We start from the raw sequence: 14,706 nt of genomic DNA, 5'->3' as shown, positions 1-14,706 counted from the left end.
GCTGGGGCATTTTTATCTTTTCCCCGGAGCAGCTGGCCCAGGGTCTACGTAAGGAGCGCGGGTCAGGAGGGCACGGCCCGGGGCAGCCTCTGCAGCCCCGACCCGGCAGCACGGAAACTTCCATCAGGCGGCGGCAACGGCGGCGGCCATGTGCCCCTGCGCACGCGCAGCATGGCCCGGCGCCTGCCGGGGACCCCGGCCCCAGCGCGCATGTCTCCACGCCTAGGCCTGCGCGCGGCGGAGGGACGGGGGGCCGGCGGACGCAGCCGGGCAAGGGCGGCGCACCAGCCTCCCCACTTCTCTCTGTCACCGCAACCAAGTCTGGTCTATAAGGGCCCGGGCCGCCACTCCCCCCCCCACTCCCCCCCCATTCCCCCCCCCCCACTCCCAGCACCCCTTCGGCCCCTCCCAGTCGCGTATCCTTCCGAAGCGGTCCCCTCCCAGTCCCCACCGAGGAGCGCCCCAGCGCGCAGGCGCGGTAACCAAGGCGGCGGTGTCTAGTGAGGATTTGAAATCGGCCGCGCGTGCGCACTGGCGTGCCGGCCCGGCGAGGGAGGCCGCGCTTCCTCCCCGCCCGCCCCCGCCCCCTCCCGGCGCCCTCCCCGCCCCTCATTGGAGCGGAGGCGGCGGCGCCCCCTCCTTCCCCCGCGCCCTGTCGCCGCCGAGAGTGTCTTTTCGCCGCCGCAGGAGCACGGAGACGGCGGCGCGAGCGTGACCGAGGACCCGGCGCACGGCGGCGGCCCTCCCGCGGGTCCTGGGCCGCGCGGCGCCTGGGCCCGCCCCCTCGGCCGCCCGCCCGCCCCTCTCCCATGGCCTCTCCCCCCGGCCCGAGCGGAACGCCGCCGCCGCCGCCGCCGCGGCCCCCGCGCCCGCCCCGCGCCGCCTGAGGAAGCCCGCCAGGCCCGAGCCGCCCGCCGCGGCCTGCCCGCCCGCCGCGCGCCGCGCCGGGACCCCGACGGGAGCCGCCGCCGCGAGCCGCCCCGCCGCGGCCCAGGCCCGTCCGCCCGCCGTCCCCCGCCCGCGGCCCGTCCGTCCGTCCGTGCGCTCGCGGCGCGGCCGGGGCTCGGGGCGCGGCGGGGGCGGGGCCGCGGCGGGGCGGGCGGGCGCGGGCCCGCGGGCGGCGCGTGGATGGATCCGCGCGTGGCCTGGATCCAGCCCGAGCAGAAGGGGCCGGCCAATGCCCTGTGGATGCAGATCTGGGAGACCTCGCAGGGCGTGGGCCGCGGCGGCTCGGGCTTCGCGTCCTACTTCTGCCTCAACTCGCCCGCGCTGGACACGGCGGCCGCGGCGGGGCCGGCCGGGCTGGGCGGCGGCGGCCTGGCGGGGCCCGCGCTGCCCGCCGCGTCGCCCCCGCCGCCCGCGCCCGGCCCCGCCGCGCTGCCGCCCGCGCTGCTGACGGCGCTCGGGCCCGCGGCCGAGGGCGCCCGGCGCCTGCACAAGTCGCCGTCGCTGTCGTCGTCGTCGTCGTCCTCGTCCAACGCCGAGTCGGGCACCGAGAGCCCCGGCTGCTCGTCGTCGTCCTCGAGCAGCGCCTCGCTCGGCCGGGCGGGCGGCGGCCGCGGGGGCGCCTTCTTCCACTTCGCCGACGGCCCGCCGAGCGCCCCGGGCGCGGCCAACGGGCACGCCGGGCCGCGCGGCCCCGCGCCCGCCGGCTCGCCGCCGCCGCACCAGTTTCACCCGGGCCGCCGGAAACGCGAGAACAAGGCCAGCACCTACGGCCTCAACTACCTGCTGTCCGGCAGCCGCGCGGCCGCGCTGAGCGGAGGCGGCGGCCCCGGGCCCCAGGCGCCGCGGCCCGGCACGCCGTGGAAGAGCCGCGCCTACAGCCCGGGCATCCAGGGGTGAGTGCGCGCGGCGCGGCGGGTGGGGTCCCGCGCCCCGCCCCCGGTGGGCCCATCCCGGCCAGGTGCGCGGAGCCCGCCGTGGGTACCCGGGCTGCGCCGTGGGCGCTCGGACGTCCTCTCTGGACGTTTGTATTTCGTGGATGGACGCTGGAGGCCAAGGTCCACCTCTGCCCTGGAGGGATTTTTATTTTTATTTTTTGAAATTTCAAACTTCTTTTATAAACGATTGATATGCCCGGATTCTAGAACAGGGCAGGAAAGGGGCCGCTGAAGCCGGCTTGCGCAGGAGTTTTCCTTTTCTGCCTCTTGAAACTGGAAAGGGAGATCGGATACTTTCCCTCCCTCAAGACGAGTTAGAGACCCTTTGTCAAAGTCGGGTGCAGGAAGGTGTGGCGTTGTTAAGTTGCAGATGGTTTTAGTATTGCCAGGACCTTGAATCAACCTGAAGGTAAATATTGGTTAAATGTTAACTTTTTTTTGGGAGAAAATCGTTTAGAAAGATGATTAGGTTTTTAGTAGTGATACAATGTAGCCAACGGTGAGTTTAGAAGTGACTTCTTGGGGAGGGAGCTGGTATGTTATGTTTTAATTTTGTGCTGAAATTAACGTAAAAAGAATCGTCTACAGGTTTTTTTTTTTTTTAAACCAGCTAAAAAACGCTTTTTTTAAAAGAAAACATTTTAAATAAAAATGTTTGTAGCACATACTTAATTCTTGGAAGATGCCATCTTTATTTTAAGTATGTTTCCATCAATCTATAGAGGATTAGAAATTCTATTTAAGTGTAGTGCAGTTACAGATGGCAAGGACTGGTAAACACATGGGTGTGTGTATGTGGGTTGGAGCAGGCTCAGGTGAGGCTGTTCAGGTGCAAATGCTACCTACCCAGCCCCTTTGCCATTCTGAGCTTTTCTGAGCACCTAGAAATAAAGCATTTGTTCATAGGTCTTCTGTCAGTGTTTCAGGACTTAAATCATAAACTTTCCTTGCACAGTTGCATGCTGACTCAAAAGGAACCTCAGGATTTTCCAGAGTATTAGGGTTGTTACAAATGTTAGAGTCCTACAAATCGCACAATTGTTGGATGTTGGGATTACTTCTTAAAGTAACTCTTCTGTTTATAGGTCTGTTTATCCTCGTTTGAAGTACGTTAGAGAACACTTCAGTTGATACTACATTACAGTATGTGATACATGGTAATAGCTGCATGTTCTGCAACTTGTTTCACCTGGTTGGGGGTAGAAGTGTTACTTTCTTAAATTCCCTGAAGCCTGAGCATGCACTTTGGACCAGTCTCCTTTTCCCTCTCTCAGTTCTTGTAGAACTTTCTGAGAAGAGATGGTGGAGAGCCATTTCTTGATGTATGACTTTTAAGAGTTCTTTTGGGGGCACCTGCAGGTTTTCAGCCTGCTGTGTAACTGTAATTGGCTCTATTTCTCAGCACTAGGAAAATAGATAAGTGGTCTTCACTTGTAGAGCATTTTTGGGCCCCAACAGTCCAGAGTCCTGCTTCTTCCTTTCGTGAGCGTCCAGCAGTGGCAGCATCTTGCCCTTGTGTAGATCACTCAGGCTCTTAAAGCTGTTTCCTCACTCATAGGTTTCTAGTAAGCCTCAGCATGTAGTACATACGTTGCAGTTGTTTTTATTAGTAAATGAGCCCACTGCTTGCCAAGTACTTTGCTAGGATCTGGGGCAGGGGTTGGCGTAGGAGTCACATAGTCTCCTGATCTTGACCCTGAAATCTGGCCTTCCTCTGTGAGTGCCCCCTGCCAGGCACACATGAGCACTGTCTGCCCAGGTGTGCAGATCTCGCTCCCCTCCCCCTCTCTTGTCTCCCACAGTTCCTCACGTCCTGTCCAGTTTCTCTGTATTTCATCCTCCTCACCTTCATGTGGACTATTGTCACCTCTAGTGGAGATTGCTCAAGTAGCCCGAGGTGGTAGTCTTTCATGCACTCTTGCCCCCCCTGGGCCTTTCCCAGTGCTGTCAGTGGGCTGGCCTCCTTTGACAGCAGATTTGGTCAAGTCCCACCCCATTGGAACCCTGTGATGGCTCCTTCCTCGTTCTCCTTAGGTTAAAGACGAAAGCCTGAAACTCAGCACACTTCCAGGGCGCTGCTGCTCTGGGACCTGCCTAGGGGCCTGTTCCCCCTCTCTGTCAGGGTCCCACCTGCGACCCACTGCCGGCCTCTTAGAAACCAGCTCAGAGGTCTTGTGGGGCTGAGAGTAGGTGCTGAAGCAGCCAGGAGGCCTGTGGTTTAGCCCAAGTAGGGACTGTGGCAGTGATGCTCATGTTAATGCTCCATTTTTCTCTCTTGCTGCCTACCCGTCCTTGCCTGTCTCTGTGGGAGGAATGTACTGCCTTCTGTACCCACTTTCGGCCATCTCTGTCTAGAGGGGGAGCCTGCTAGGATTTCCGGCCATGTGCCTGGAAGGGCAGGGTGCCCTCTGCTTGGTTCGCTACTCCCAGTCCTTCTAGCAGACTGCTGTTGCAAAGCGCCAGGGAGGAGGAAGTAGTAAACTGGAGTAGCGGTTGAGCTGTGCCTGTGATTAGAGGAGGATGGTGTCCCTAATGATCATGTCCATGGGGCCCACTGGGCTTGTGGGACTAACTTTTAGGTATCAAGAAATAGCTCTGTTTTACCCAGAGTGATGGGGAAGGCCACCAAAATGTCTTTTACTTGTGACTTAGAAAGGGAAAGAACTGAGAAAAGACAGCGTGGCCTGGCCGGTAGAAGAGGACCTTATAGGTGAGAAGCTGCTCAGACTTACTATGTAGTCCCAGGACAGGCGTTTCTGGAAAGACAGTGTCTGCGTCCTTAAGGAAGGATAAGCAGTTGTCGGGTGTGGCGGGGGTTTGAGAAGCATCAGCTGAGCCCACTCGGGCCTTTGCCTGGTGGCCCAGGTAGCAGCCTACACCACTCTTTCTTTTCTGGGGAGGAGGTTTCTGCCCTTGGAAACTTTGCCTGGTGTCCTGGCCATGTGAGATTGCCAGTCTGCTTTCATCCTTGAGTAAGATGAAGAAAAAGCAGGTGAGAGAAGATAGAGATTCGTGCAAGAACCTTTGGAGTGGGGACGATCAAATGCTTGTTTTGGAGCTGCCATTGACCCTAGTTCTTACTCCGTTTTTTGGTTGAACTCGGGAACTTTTGTTTTGGGAACAGTGTGAACAGTGTGCAATGCGCTCTGTACCTGGGCACCTGACCTAGAGTGGCAGACAGGTGTGTGGACAGGCTCGCAAGCTCTGCTCGTCCTGGCACCTGGTTGCTGCCACTTTCACGTGCCTTCACCTCCTGACCCAGCAGTGCGTTGTTACTTTGTGCTGCTCGGTCTCAACAGCTTCAGAAACCACCTACTTTACCTTTCTTAAAGGTAAAGAAGAGTTCTGCAGCAGTGAGGGCGGGAGTGTGGACCTCAGATGCTTTGCCACATCCTTACTGGTACCCTGTAGAGCCCCAGGAAGAGAGTAGTGGAAGGAGGGGAGGCCCCCAGCCCCTGGCTGATGCCTGCAGTCCGGGCTCTGGCCAGGCTTCAGTGCGGGGTTGGGCCTTTCGAAGGTTGTCCTCCCAGACATGCTGCAGTCTGCAGCATCCTTTCTGTAGGTCCTTTGCCAGTATTTAATTTTTTAATATCTTCTATTTCCCCAAAGAAAATGCCATTCCTCGCCTGAAGTTTGTGAGAAACTGACACAGATGTCATTCCCAGGACGTGGTCAGCCCTGGGCCTCAGGACTCGGGGCGTGGGTTCTTTCTAACTCAATACGTGTTCTCTTCGCTCTGTTCTGACAGAGTCAGAGCCTGAAGGAGCCTCCAGGATTCCTCCTCTCCTTCTGCGGCCCCAGCCTGATGTGGCACTACCTGTGGGAGAGCGATTGTGACCTCCCCCAGCGCATCCTTGTGGGGGCCAGGTGGGAGGGCAGGAGAGAAAGCCCAGCAGGGCCCGCTGTCGTCTCGCTGGTTGCTTTTCTCTCATTCTGATCCCTTCCTGTAAATGTCACGGGACACATGGGAGAGGCTATTGGGAGATCTGCCTCAAAAGGTGGTGGTGGCACACGTGGGCCTTGTTTTCTGAGTGTTCGTCCTCTGAGACCCCAAGGTCTAAGGTTGCAGAGGGAAGCAGGAATCATCACCGCATGCTGATATTCACTGCTGCACTGACCATTGATGAAATGAGCTCCCACTCAAACACTCCTCACTTTGTAATGGCATCGCTGTTCCTGCCCATTGCACCATGGCCAGTCTCTCTGCTAAGTGGAATTGAAAATCTAGCACAAGAGGCTTGCTGTGATGGAGTTGGGGAGTTACGCCTGGTCACTGATACATGAGGACGGGCAAAGTTAGGACTGCCGACGCTCCGATAGGGGGCTACCGAGGAGGAGGGCAGGACCAATGTTTTGGAAAAGGAGGATTGGAATATTAAATAGGCTGGGGGGGGGGCTTTGGAAAAATGGAGGCCTCAGATGTTTTTGCCAAAAATGACCTTACTGCTCATGCCGTAAAGTCATAGTGGGGTAAAGCAGACCCCGTCTTGTTGCTGTGAGCTCGTAATGGAAAGGCAGTGCCATTTGCTTCTTAAAAGTAACACATGGTTGTGACTTAATGCTTTTTTAAAGTCATTTTTAAGTAAAATGTTTTAAAGTAAAAAATAAGTTTTTCGAAAGTTTAAAAATTTGTGTTTCAAGGTAAAGTCTCAGACCTTCTTTTGATCACTATTTAATATGAAATTTTGGTCTCCATATTATTTTATTTATTTATTTATTTTTTTGGCGAGGAAGAGTAGCCCTGAGCTAACATCTGTTGCCAATTCTCCTCTTTTTGCTGAGGAAGATTGGCCCTGGGCTAACATCCATGCCCATCTTCCTCTATTTTGTGTATGGGATACCGCCACAGCATGGCTAGATAAGCAGTTTGTAGGTCCGCACCCAGGATGCGAACCTGCAAACCCTGGGCCGCCAAAGCGGAGTGTGCAAACTTAATCACTACGCCAGTGGGCCAGCCCTATTTGGTCCCCATTTTAAATGGATTCTTGTAAGTGGCCTATGGGAGGAAGGGTAACAGTTATCTTTGGAAAAGAGGACCTTTTTGTGCCTTGATTAGGTCATTATGGTTTAGGATCTGGTTTTTTCGTTGTGGAGTAAAAGAAGGTCGCAGTAAAAACCAAATACACAAAAAACCTGTGATGTTCAAGTTCAGAAACTTGATTTTGGTAATGCAGCCAGAGTGCAGGCTAACGGGAGTGGGTGACTAAATCATACTAACTAGATTCATAGGAGATTGTGTAAGCCACAGTGTCACCTGGAAATTGCCATTGGCCAGCGTGGCTGTGGCGAGGACTGTCTAGAGGGCTCTGGTCTGCTCGTCAGGGGTTTCTCCTCTCAGAAGGCTGCTGAGTGAGCGTGGCACCTGAGGAAGGGCCAGTAGGTGATCTTGGTAATGGAGACGGATGCCCGAGACACCTGCCCCCAGTGCGAATACGCATCCCCAGTGAGGTCAGGGGTGCAAATCCCCGACAGTTTGGAATTTATACTACAAATTAAACATGTTACTCTCAGATTTCCAGGCAGCACTAGTTTTCTGTTGCTCTGTAACAAATGACCACATGCTCAGTAGCTTAAAACAGCACTCATTTATTGTCTCAGAGTTTCTGTGGGTTTGAGTCTGGGGATGGTTGAGCTGGGTTCTCTGCTTAGTCTCTCACCAGGCTAGAGTCAAGGTGTCGGCCACTACGTTCTTGGCTGGAGCGCGGAGTCCTCTTGCAGCCTCATTCCCTTTATGAGGTTATTGGCAGAATCCAGGACTGAGTCCCTGACTCCTTGTTGGCCACCAGCTGGGGGCCTCCCTCAGCTCCTTAGAGCCACTGGCAGTCCTTGGCTCAGGCACCTCCATCTTCAAACTGGCAATGGTGCTTTGAATCTCTCAGACCATGTCTCTGCCAGCTGGAGGAAGCCCTCTACTTTAAGGGCTTGTGTAATTGGGTCAGGCCCACCCAGGTCACTGTCTATCTTAAGGGTATGTAATAATACACATGTTCACAGGAGTGGTGATGATTTCATCATGGCCACAGTTCTGGGGATTAGGGTGTGGAATCTTCTGGGGGCTGCCTGCCACGCAGGCAGGCGTTCTCCCGTAGGTAGACTTCCCTGTCATGGGAAAATGGGTGATGAGGAGGTCGTGATTTTCTTCTCCAACACTTCTTTCCCTTGACTGGACTCCAGCCCATCATGATGACTCTTGCAGATTGCTGGTCCTGTCCTCTGGCTTAGTTGTCACCACTGAACTTGGGCAACCAGAGTGACCAAAGCTGTAAGTGCCTTTCTGCACTTCTCTCATGTAGGCTGTTCTTAAAATAAGTCGTCTAAGAAAAGTTTACGTGAAAGCCATGTCAGTGAAGCCATGGGAATTATAGTGATTGAAAGTCCTGTCCATGAGGTATCTTGCATTAGCCGGTTTAGGAAGGGTGTCCTTCCTGTGCTGGGAGGGGGTAGGGGTGGCTGGTGACTCACCCAGTCGCCTCTGGAATCCAATTCTAAGTACATAGCAGTCCTTTGCTTTGCAGAGGACCCCACACCACTTGTTCTGCAGCTAAGATTAACGCGAGTAGGGGCTTGCCTAGGACCCCCGCTTCAAGACACTGTGCCTTCTACAGGAGGAGCAAGAAGACTCCCACGTGGTTCTTCCCTCTGTCCCTTCCTGTGGACTTAACTGCTGCTCTTAGCACACTGGCCACTGCTCTCCTGCAGCTGCTTAGGGAAGGAGGGGCTGCCTCTGAGCCTGCATTCCCAGTGCAAGCCCATGCTAGCCGCCGCTGAATAAATGTCAGATGGATGGGTGGATGAAAGAAAGAGGATCTGCTAGCTTAGGTGAGCAAGTGGGGGGTGGCAAGTCTACATAATTTAAATAAACCAAATGCTGCAGATAACTTTTGTTGTTTGCCTTAAAATTTTTAGAGATTTATTTGATTGCTGACTCTGAAGTTATTTAAATGCAGAATAAAGTAAAATCTATTGCAATTTATCTGCCTGCCTTTCTGAAGACTGTGGTTAAACCAGTTTTATACCTTGCAATATAAAATGCAAAAACAGAAAACATTCAAAAAAATTCTATACTGGGCCGGCGCCATGGCTTAGCGGTTAAGTGCGCGCACTCCGCTGCTGGCAGCCCGGGTTCGGATCCCGGGTGCGCGCCAACGCACCGCTTCTCTGGCCATGCTGAGGGCGCGTCCCACATGCAGGAACTAGAAGGATGTACAGCTGTGACGTACAACTATCTACTGGGGCTTTGGGGGGAAAAAATTACAAAAAAATTCTATACTGTATTTGAAAAACATCCCTATTTATTTTTAGTGGTCTCTTTTTCATTATAAAGTTAAAACCTAACCATGAGAAGTTAGAAAACTTGGAAAAGTGTGAAGATAAATCGCCCATCATTTGGCCGCCTGGTGAGTGTCCTGTGACTGGTTCTCGCGTGTTCTGGGCTTCCAGAGGCATGTGCTCCATTTGCTGGTGGTAAGGAAGAGGAGGTGGAGGCTGGCTCTCGCTCCAGGCCCCCTGGGGCTCTGCGCAGAGTTCATCCACCTCCACACAGACAGGGCGGACTAGATGGGAGTGGTTCTGAGGTTCCCAGGACATGGAATGTTTGTGATTATCAGCAACGTGCCTTTTTATTGTGGGTTTGTGCTCTTTTTAATTCCCAAATCAGCTGCTCTGCACAACCATTTAGGCTCTCCTATGGTTTAAGGTGGGGGTTAATTTCCTCAGTGATAACGTGTGGAAGTAGGTGGTTTATATCTTTCAATGTTTAAAAGAGATTTCGGATGATCCTAACGTTCGTGGACTCCTGGCCTCTGAAGGCAGGGCCAGGATGCAGGAGTTTAAGGGAATGAAGAATCAGATCACTGCTGTTGTCTTGCTTTGAGCCCTTGGGCTGGTACCAGTTCCCAGCAGTGGGCAGCCTGCGCGTAGCCTTGAGCTTGCTCGGTTAGTCTGCATCATGCACTTGTGTAACCTGGTTCACAGGTCTGGTTTTGGCTGGTTTCACTGTGGGTTCTGACTTCTGAGCCTCAGTTTCCCCGCCTGTGAAGCAGGGCCTATGACATCTGCCTCCCAGGGCATACTGAATAAAGGAGAGAGGACACTGTGTGAATTGTCACGTGGGAGATTAGAAAGGCCACGCCTTTCCTTTTCTCCTCTCTTCTCTAAGGAAATGGAAACCAAAAATTAGGTGATTCTTGTTGCCAACTGGACAGAAAAAGCCTTTTGCTTGGTTTTTGAAAATACAGACAACTTTCCCCCTCAGGCCAAAACTCTCTCTCGGAGAATCTGTTACAGACTGCAGTTGGAGTCTGCAGGGAAGGCTGTGGGCCTTGCCGGAGGCCGGTACTCTGCTGTGGAAATACGTCTCCTTTTGAACAAGACAGACTTTTCTATTTTTAAAAATTTAAACAATGCCTAGGTAATGTGTTCTGTAACTTTTAAATAAGAACTTGTCTTCCCAGAGCTTTAAGGGTTCTCCTGACATATTTTATCAGGTATGTGTTGCCGTATATAACTTGTTGAAAGTTGTTCAGGCTTTTGTTGTTGTTGTCGTTCTGTGCACGTAGTAGAAGGAGTGGATGTTGTGTTGTCTCTCTGAGCTCGTTGCAGCTTCTGACCTGTGTTCTGTGCCCGTGGAGAAAACAGAAGTGCGGGAGGGCCCGTTAGACAGAGCTAGAGCAGCACCGTCCGGTAGAATGTGAAGAGGGAAGAGGCCTAGTGTTGTGAGCCCAGTACAGTAGCCACAAGCCACAGGTGGCGTTTGAGCACTTGAAATGTGACTAATGCAACTGAGGAGCTGAATTTTAATTGTATTTAATTTTAATTAAAATTTAAATAGCGTTATGTCTGGACAGCACAGAACAGGAGTGACTAGACTCTTCGTTCAAAACACAGTGTGTGATTCAGTAACTGTTGCCTAAATAAATCCAAATTCAAGCAACAGCAAAAGCTGTGTTACTCAGCAGGACACCACTGGGAAGCTCTAGAAATCCTGTTTCTGAGTTTCTGGTGTAAATCCTTTCAAAGGGCTGCTCTTTCAGGGACACATGAAGCGTAAGTAGGTCCGTAGCGGAGTGCAGCGTGAAACAGCTCCCCCGGCTCGCAGTGTCTGGTGCAGCACACAGGGATGCGGCTCGGCACTGTGCACACTGGGTCGGTGACGTAATCCGGCGGTCCTCCTGGCTGGGCCGTCTCCTCAGTCGGCGGCGGCAGCAGTGGGCTCACGGTGCGCGGGGCTCTGCGGGGCCGGCTCTCTGTGTGGGTTTCCTCCCCGAGTCTCGGAGCAGGCCCACGAATGGGTAGTAGTATTCCTGTTTTGTAGACAGAAAACCGAAGCCTAGACAGGCTAACGTGATCTGGCAGAAGATGCCGTGCTTGGGAATGTCGCTGCAGTGCTGACAGCGGGAGCTCCCAGCAGTGTTAAGAGGGGAGATGTCCCCAGGACGTGGGGATGGGAGTTAGCACCTCACTCGCAAACCTGGTTTAAATGCGTCCTAGAGGGCTGGTTGCTTTTCTGCTTTCCCAGAGAGAGATCAGATTGGGGGAGAGGAGGGACCTGGGTCCTCCTGTCAGGATGTTGACAGTCAACGGAGACAGATGCTGGAGAGGGGGAGCAGTGAGGGACGGGACAGGCAGCCAGTCCTGCTGCTGCAGTACACCGAAGGTCCTGCTCTCCTGAGACGTTCCAAAACTGGCCTGGAGGGGAGCTGTGGGCGAGGGAGCAGGACTCCTCCCGTCTGGATTGTTCTTAGAAGTTGCAGTCTACGAAAGATGGAGCATTTGATGAGGTGCTGTCCACCTGAAGACCGTAGAAAGACCGAGAGCAGGCCGGGCAGGTCTGTGCTGACCGCCTCTCTGGTATCAGGTGCTGCCTTCAGCGCAGAACCTGCGTTCTCCCAGTTCTTCTTGACAATACGCTCATTTTCAAGAGAGACAGATGAAGCCTTAGTAGATGTAAGCGTCTTGCCCAGGGCGCAGCTACGAAATAAAAGAACTGGGGCCCGAACGCAGGCCTGCTTGACAGGAAAGCCCATGTACTTCAGCGCTGCCTCCCCAGGAAGGGAATTGGTGCGCTCGAATTAAGAGTGGGCAGCAAGAACTTGGTGAATTGGCAGAGAGAGCAGCCATTGTGCAACGTAATAAAGAGTATTTTGGTTATAGGCATCTTCTCTAAATTTAAGCAGATTTTTGAAAATTGAAGAACAACTCTAATGTGATGACCAAAATATGAAAGAGGATACCCTACATGGCTTTGAAATGCAAAGAAATTCTAAAGTATTATCATACGTTATCTCATTGAAAAAAAGCAGATGATGAATCTGTCTAAAGAGTCTGTGGCTCTATCAACGACCTGACTCACAGGAGACTGAGGTGCAGACCTAAGTACAAGCATGATGGACAGAAATAGAAATAGAGAACCAAGACCAAGTTCCAAAGAATGAGAACTTGTGAGAATTGTCACAGGTTAAGGTTTGGAATGAACTGAAGCTTGGAAAATTGGTAAGAGCAAGAAGGGCCGTTTAGGATCGGTGTTAGAATAAGACCACAGGAGGTGAAGGGCCTGTGGTTGGGGCAGATGGCTCCCTGTCCTCGGAGCCTTCCTTAGCAGGTGTCCGCTTCAGCTTTTCCTTTGCTCCTGGCAGGCAAGTGGTCTTCAGGACTTGTCACAGTGGTGATCGTCTCTGGCCTGCTGAGCCCTCGCCCCTTCCTGCAGCATCCCCTGCGGCCCTCGCGAGAGGAGAGGCTCCTGTCCTCACAGTGTAGACGAGGGAGGGAGGCTCGGAGAAGCGGCCGTAGGTGCAGAGCTGGCCTTCCACAAACCGTCGTCTTAACCACTGGACATGTGGAGCACAGAGGGCCTTGTCCAAGAGGCATAGGAATAGGGAGAAGACGCTTCATCACGTGGAGGTCCAGTCTCCGGGTGGAGAGAAACGATGTCTCAGGAGAGGTTGCATGTGTCGTCATGATGCTCTGCCCGATCTCTGAATGGTCAGGGACCCCAAAGATGGACGTCTTTGCCCTCATCTCCCTAAAAGGATCTCTCAAACCAAGCAGAGGCCCTGGTGCTGTCACCCTACTGTTCGCAGTGGCTCCTGTAAGTGGCCAGTGTCAGCCCCGCTGTGTGTGATGTTGTGCCTCTTAAAACTGTGTTTGCTGATCACTCTAAAGTTAGAGATAATTTCTGAGCAGGCTTTATGCTGATTTTTAAATCGTAATAATTTTTTTTTTTTTTTTTGGTGAGGAAGATTGGCCCTGGGCTAACATCTGTTGCCAATCCTCCTCTTTTTTCTGAGGAAGATTGGCCCTGGGCTAACATCTGTGCCCATCTTCCTCTGTTTTGTATGTGGGACAACACCACATCATGGCTTGATAAGCGGTGCGTAGGTCTGCTCCCAGGATCTGAACCGGCGAACCCCGGGCCGCCAAAGCAGAGTGCATGAACTTAACCACTGCACCACCCAGCCGGCCCTGATAATTGTTTTTGTAAAACAGATGCGTGTGTATTTTAAAAAAAAAAGAAAGTAGAAAGCTGAAGTCATCAATCACCCCACCCAGAAATAACCAAAGTACGACCAGGTGACTGCCACTGCAGACCTCTCTCCAAGCCGGTGCATGGATGGACACGTGGATTGAGCAACAGAAGTACTTCTGTTATGATTCATGTTCTCTTTAAATACAATTTACTAAATTATTAATTTTGCTTGCAAGTGAAAGTAATGTTCAACCTCAGCTAGAAATACTGGTTTCTGAGAGATACTGCTGAGACTAAAAACATAAAAAAGATGATAAACTTAAGTAGCTAAGTGCAAAAAAAATCAGAGTGAAAATTTTAATGAAACCATATTGATTTGCTTGCTGCCGTGTAGGGTGGAGATGTTAGCCATTGCTATGGACTGAATGATATCCCCCCAGATTCTCAGGTTCAAGCCCCAACCCCCAATGTGATGGTGTTTGAGGATGGGGCCTTGGGGTGGTGATTAGGTTTAGATGAGGTCGTGAGGGTGGGGCCTCATCCTGGGATTACTGCCCTTACAAGAAGAGGCCAGAGAGCTCACTCACTCTCTCCACTGTGTGATGACACAGAGAGAAGGCAGCCGGCTGCAAGCCAGGAAGAGGGCCCTCACCTTAACCCGGCTGTGCTGGCACCCTGATCTTGGACTTCCAGCTTCCAGAACTGTGAGAAATACGTGTCTGTGGTTTAAGCTGCCCAGTCTATGGTATCCTGTTATAGCAGCCCACGAAGACTAAGACAGCCCTTTTCTGTATCTTCTCACCTCCTGATTCGCATTATGTTATTTGTCACTATGAGTTAAACATTTCTATTTTGTTCTGTAATTATAATCACTACCATTTATTGAGCCCCTACTGAGTGTCGGGCCCTATTCTAAGAACTTTATCAGGATTCATTAAATCTTATTGACAATGCCATGTGGGGGGTACCATCAGCATCCTTGTGTTTTACATGAGGAAACAGGCATGGAGCAGCTGGGGTCCTGCAAGGTCTCGTAGCTGGAGAGCAGCAGGGCAGAGCTGACACCAGGCAGTCCAGGTTCCTCGCGATGCTGTGATCCTGCCTCAGCACAGGACACCACAGTTTATAATTGATTAGTCTTGGTTCTGTATTTACATGGACTTCATGCTTGCCACTGGGACTCCTTGGATTTAAGTTCTCTGTGTGGTCCATGTTTCTGGTGGGCTTCTTTGGGCATGTGTCTTTCCTGGCAGAGCTCACAGGTGCGTGCAGTCTTTGTTGCCTTTATGTGGTATAATCAGCTTTGCAGGGTCAGCACTGCCCTCATGCCTCAGCAGACAGCGCTCCTGGCTCTGACCC

The 14,706-nt window shown here is 52.9% G+C and overlaps 1 protein-coding gene across 2 annotated transcripts in view; it reads left to right on the top strand.

Moving 5' to 3' along the window:
- Positions 1 to 618: 618 nt before the first annotated feature.
- The window catches only part of TENT4A (terminal nucleotidyltransferase 4A), a 47,293-nt gene continuing 33,205 nt past the window's right edge, over positions 619 to 14,706 (top strand). The window contains exon 1 of one of the 2 annotated variants that reach the window (XM_058564373.1): positions 619 to 1,841. In XM_058564373.1, coding sequence (XP_058420356.1) covers positions 1,129 to 1,841 — 713 coding nt within the window. In that variant the 5' untranslated portion in view covers positions 619 to 1,128. The remainder of the gene's footprint in view (positions 1,842 to 14,706) is intronic. The other variant, XM_058564372.1, reaches the window with a different exon arrangement.

This window comes from Diceros bicornis, chromosome 20 (genome assembly GCF_020826845.1).
Source record: "Diceros bicornis minor isolate mBicDic1 chromosome 20, mDicBic1.mat.cur, whole genome shotgun sequence".
NCBI classification, from domain to species: domain Eukaryota; kingdom Metazoa; phylum Chordata; class Mammalia; order Perissodactyla; family Rhinocerotidae; genus Diceros; species Diceros bicornis.
Note: the sequence above shows the minus strand (reverse complement) of the source record. Positions and strands in the feature narration are given on the sequence as shown.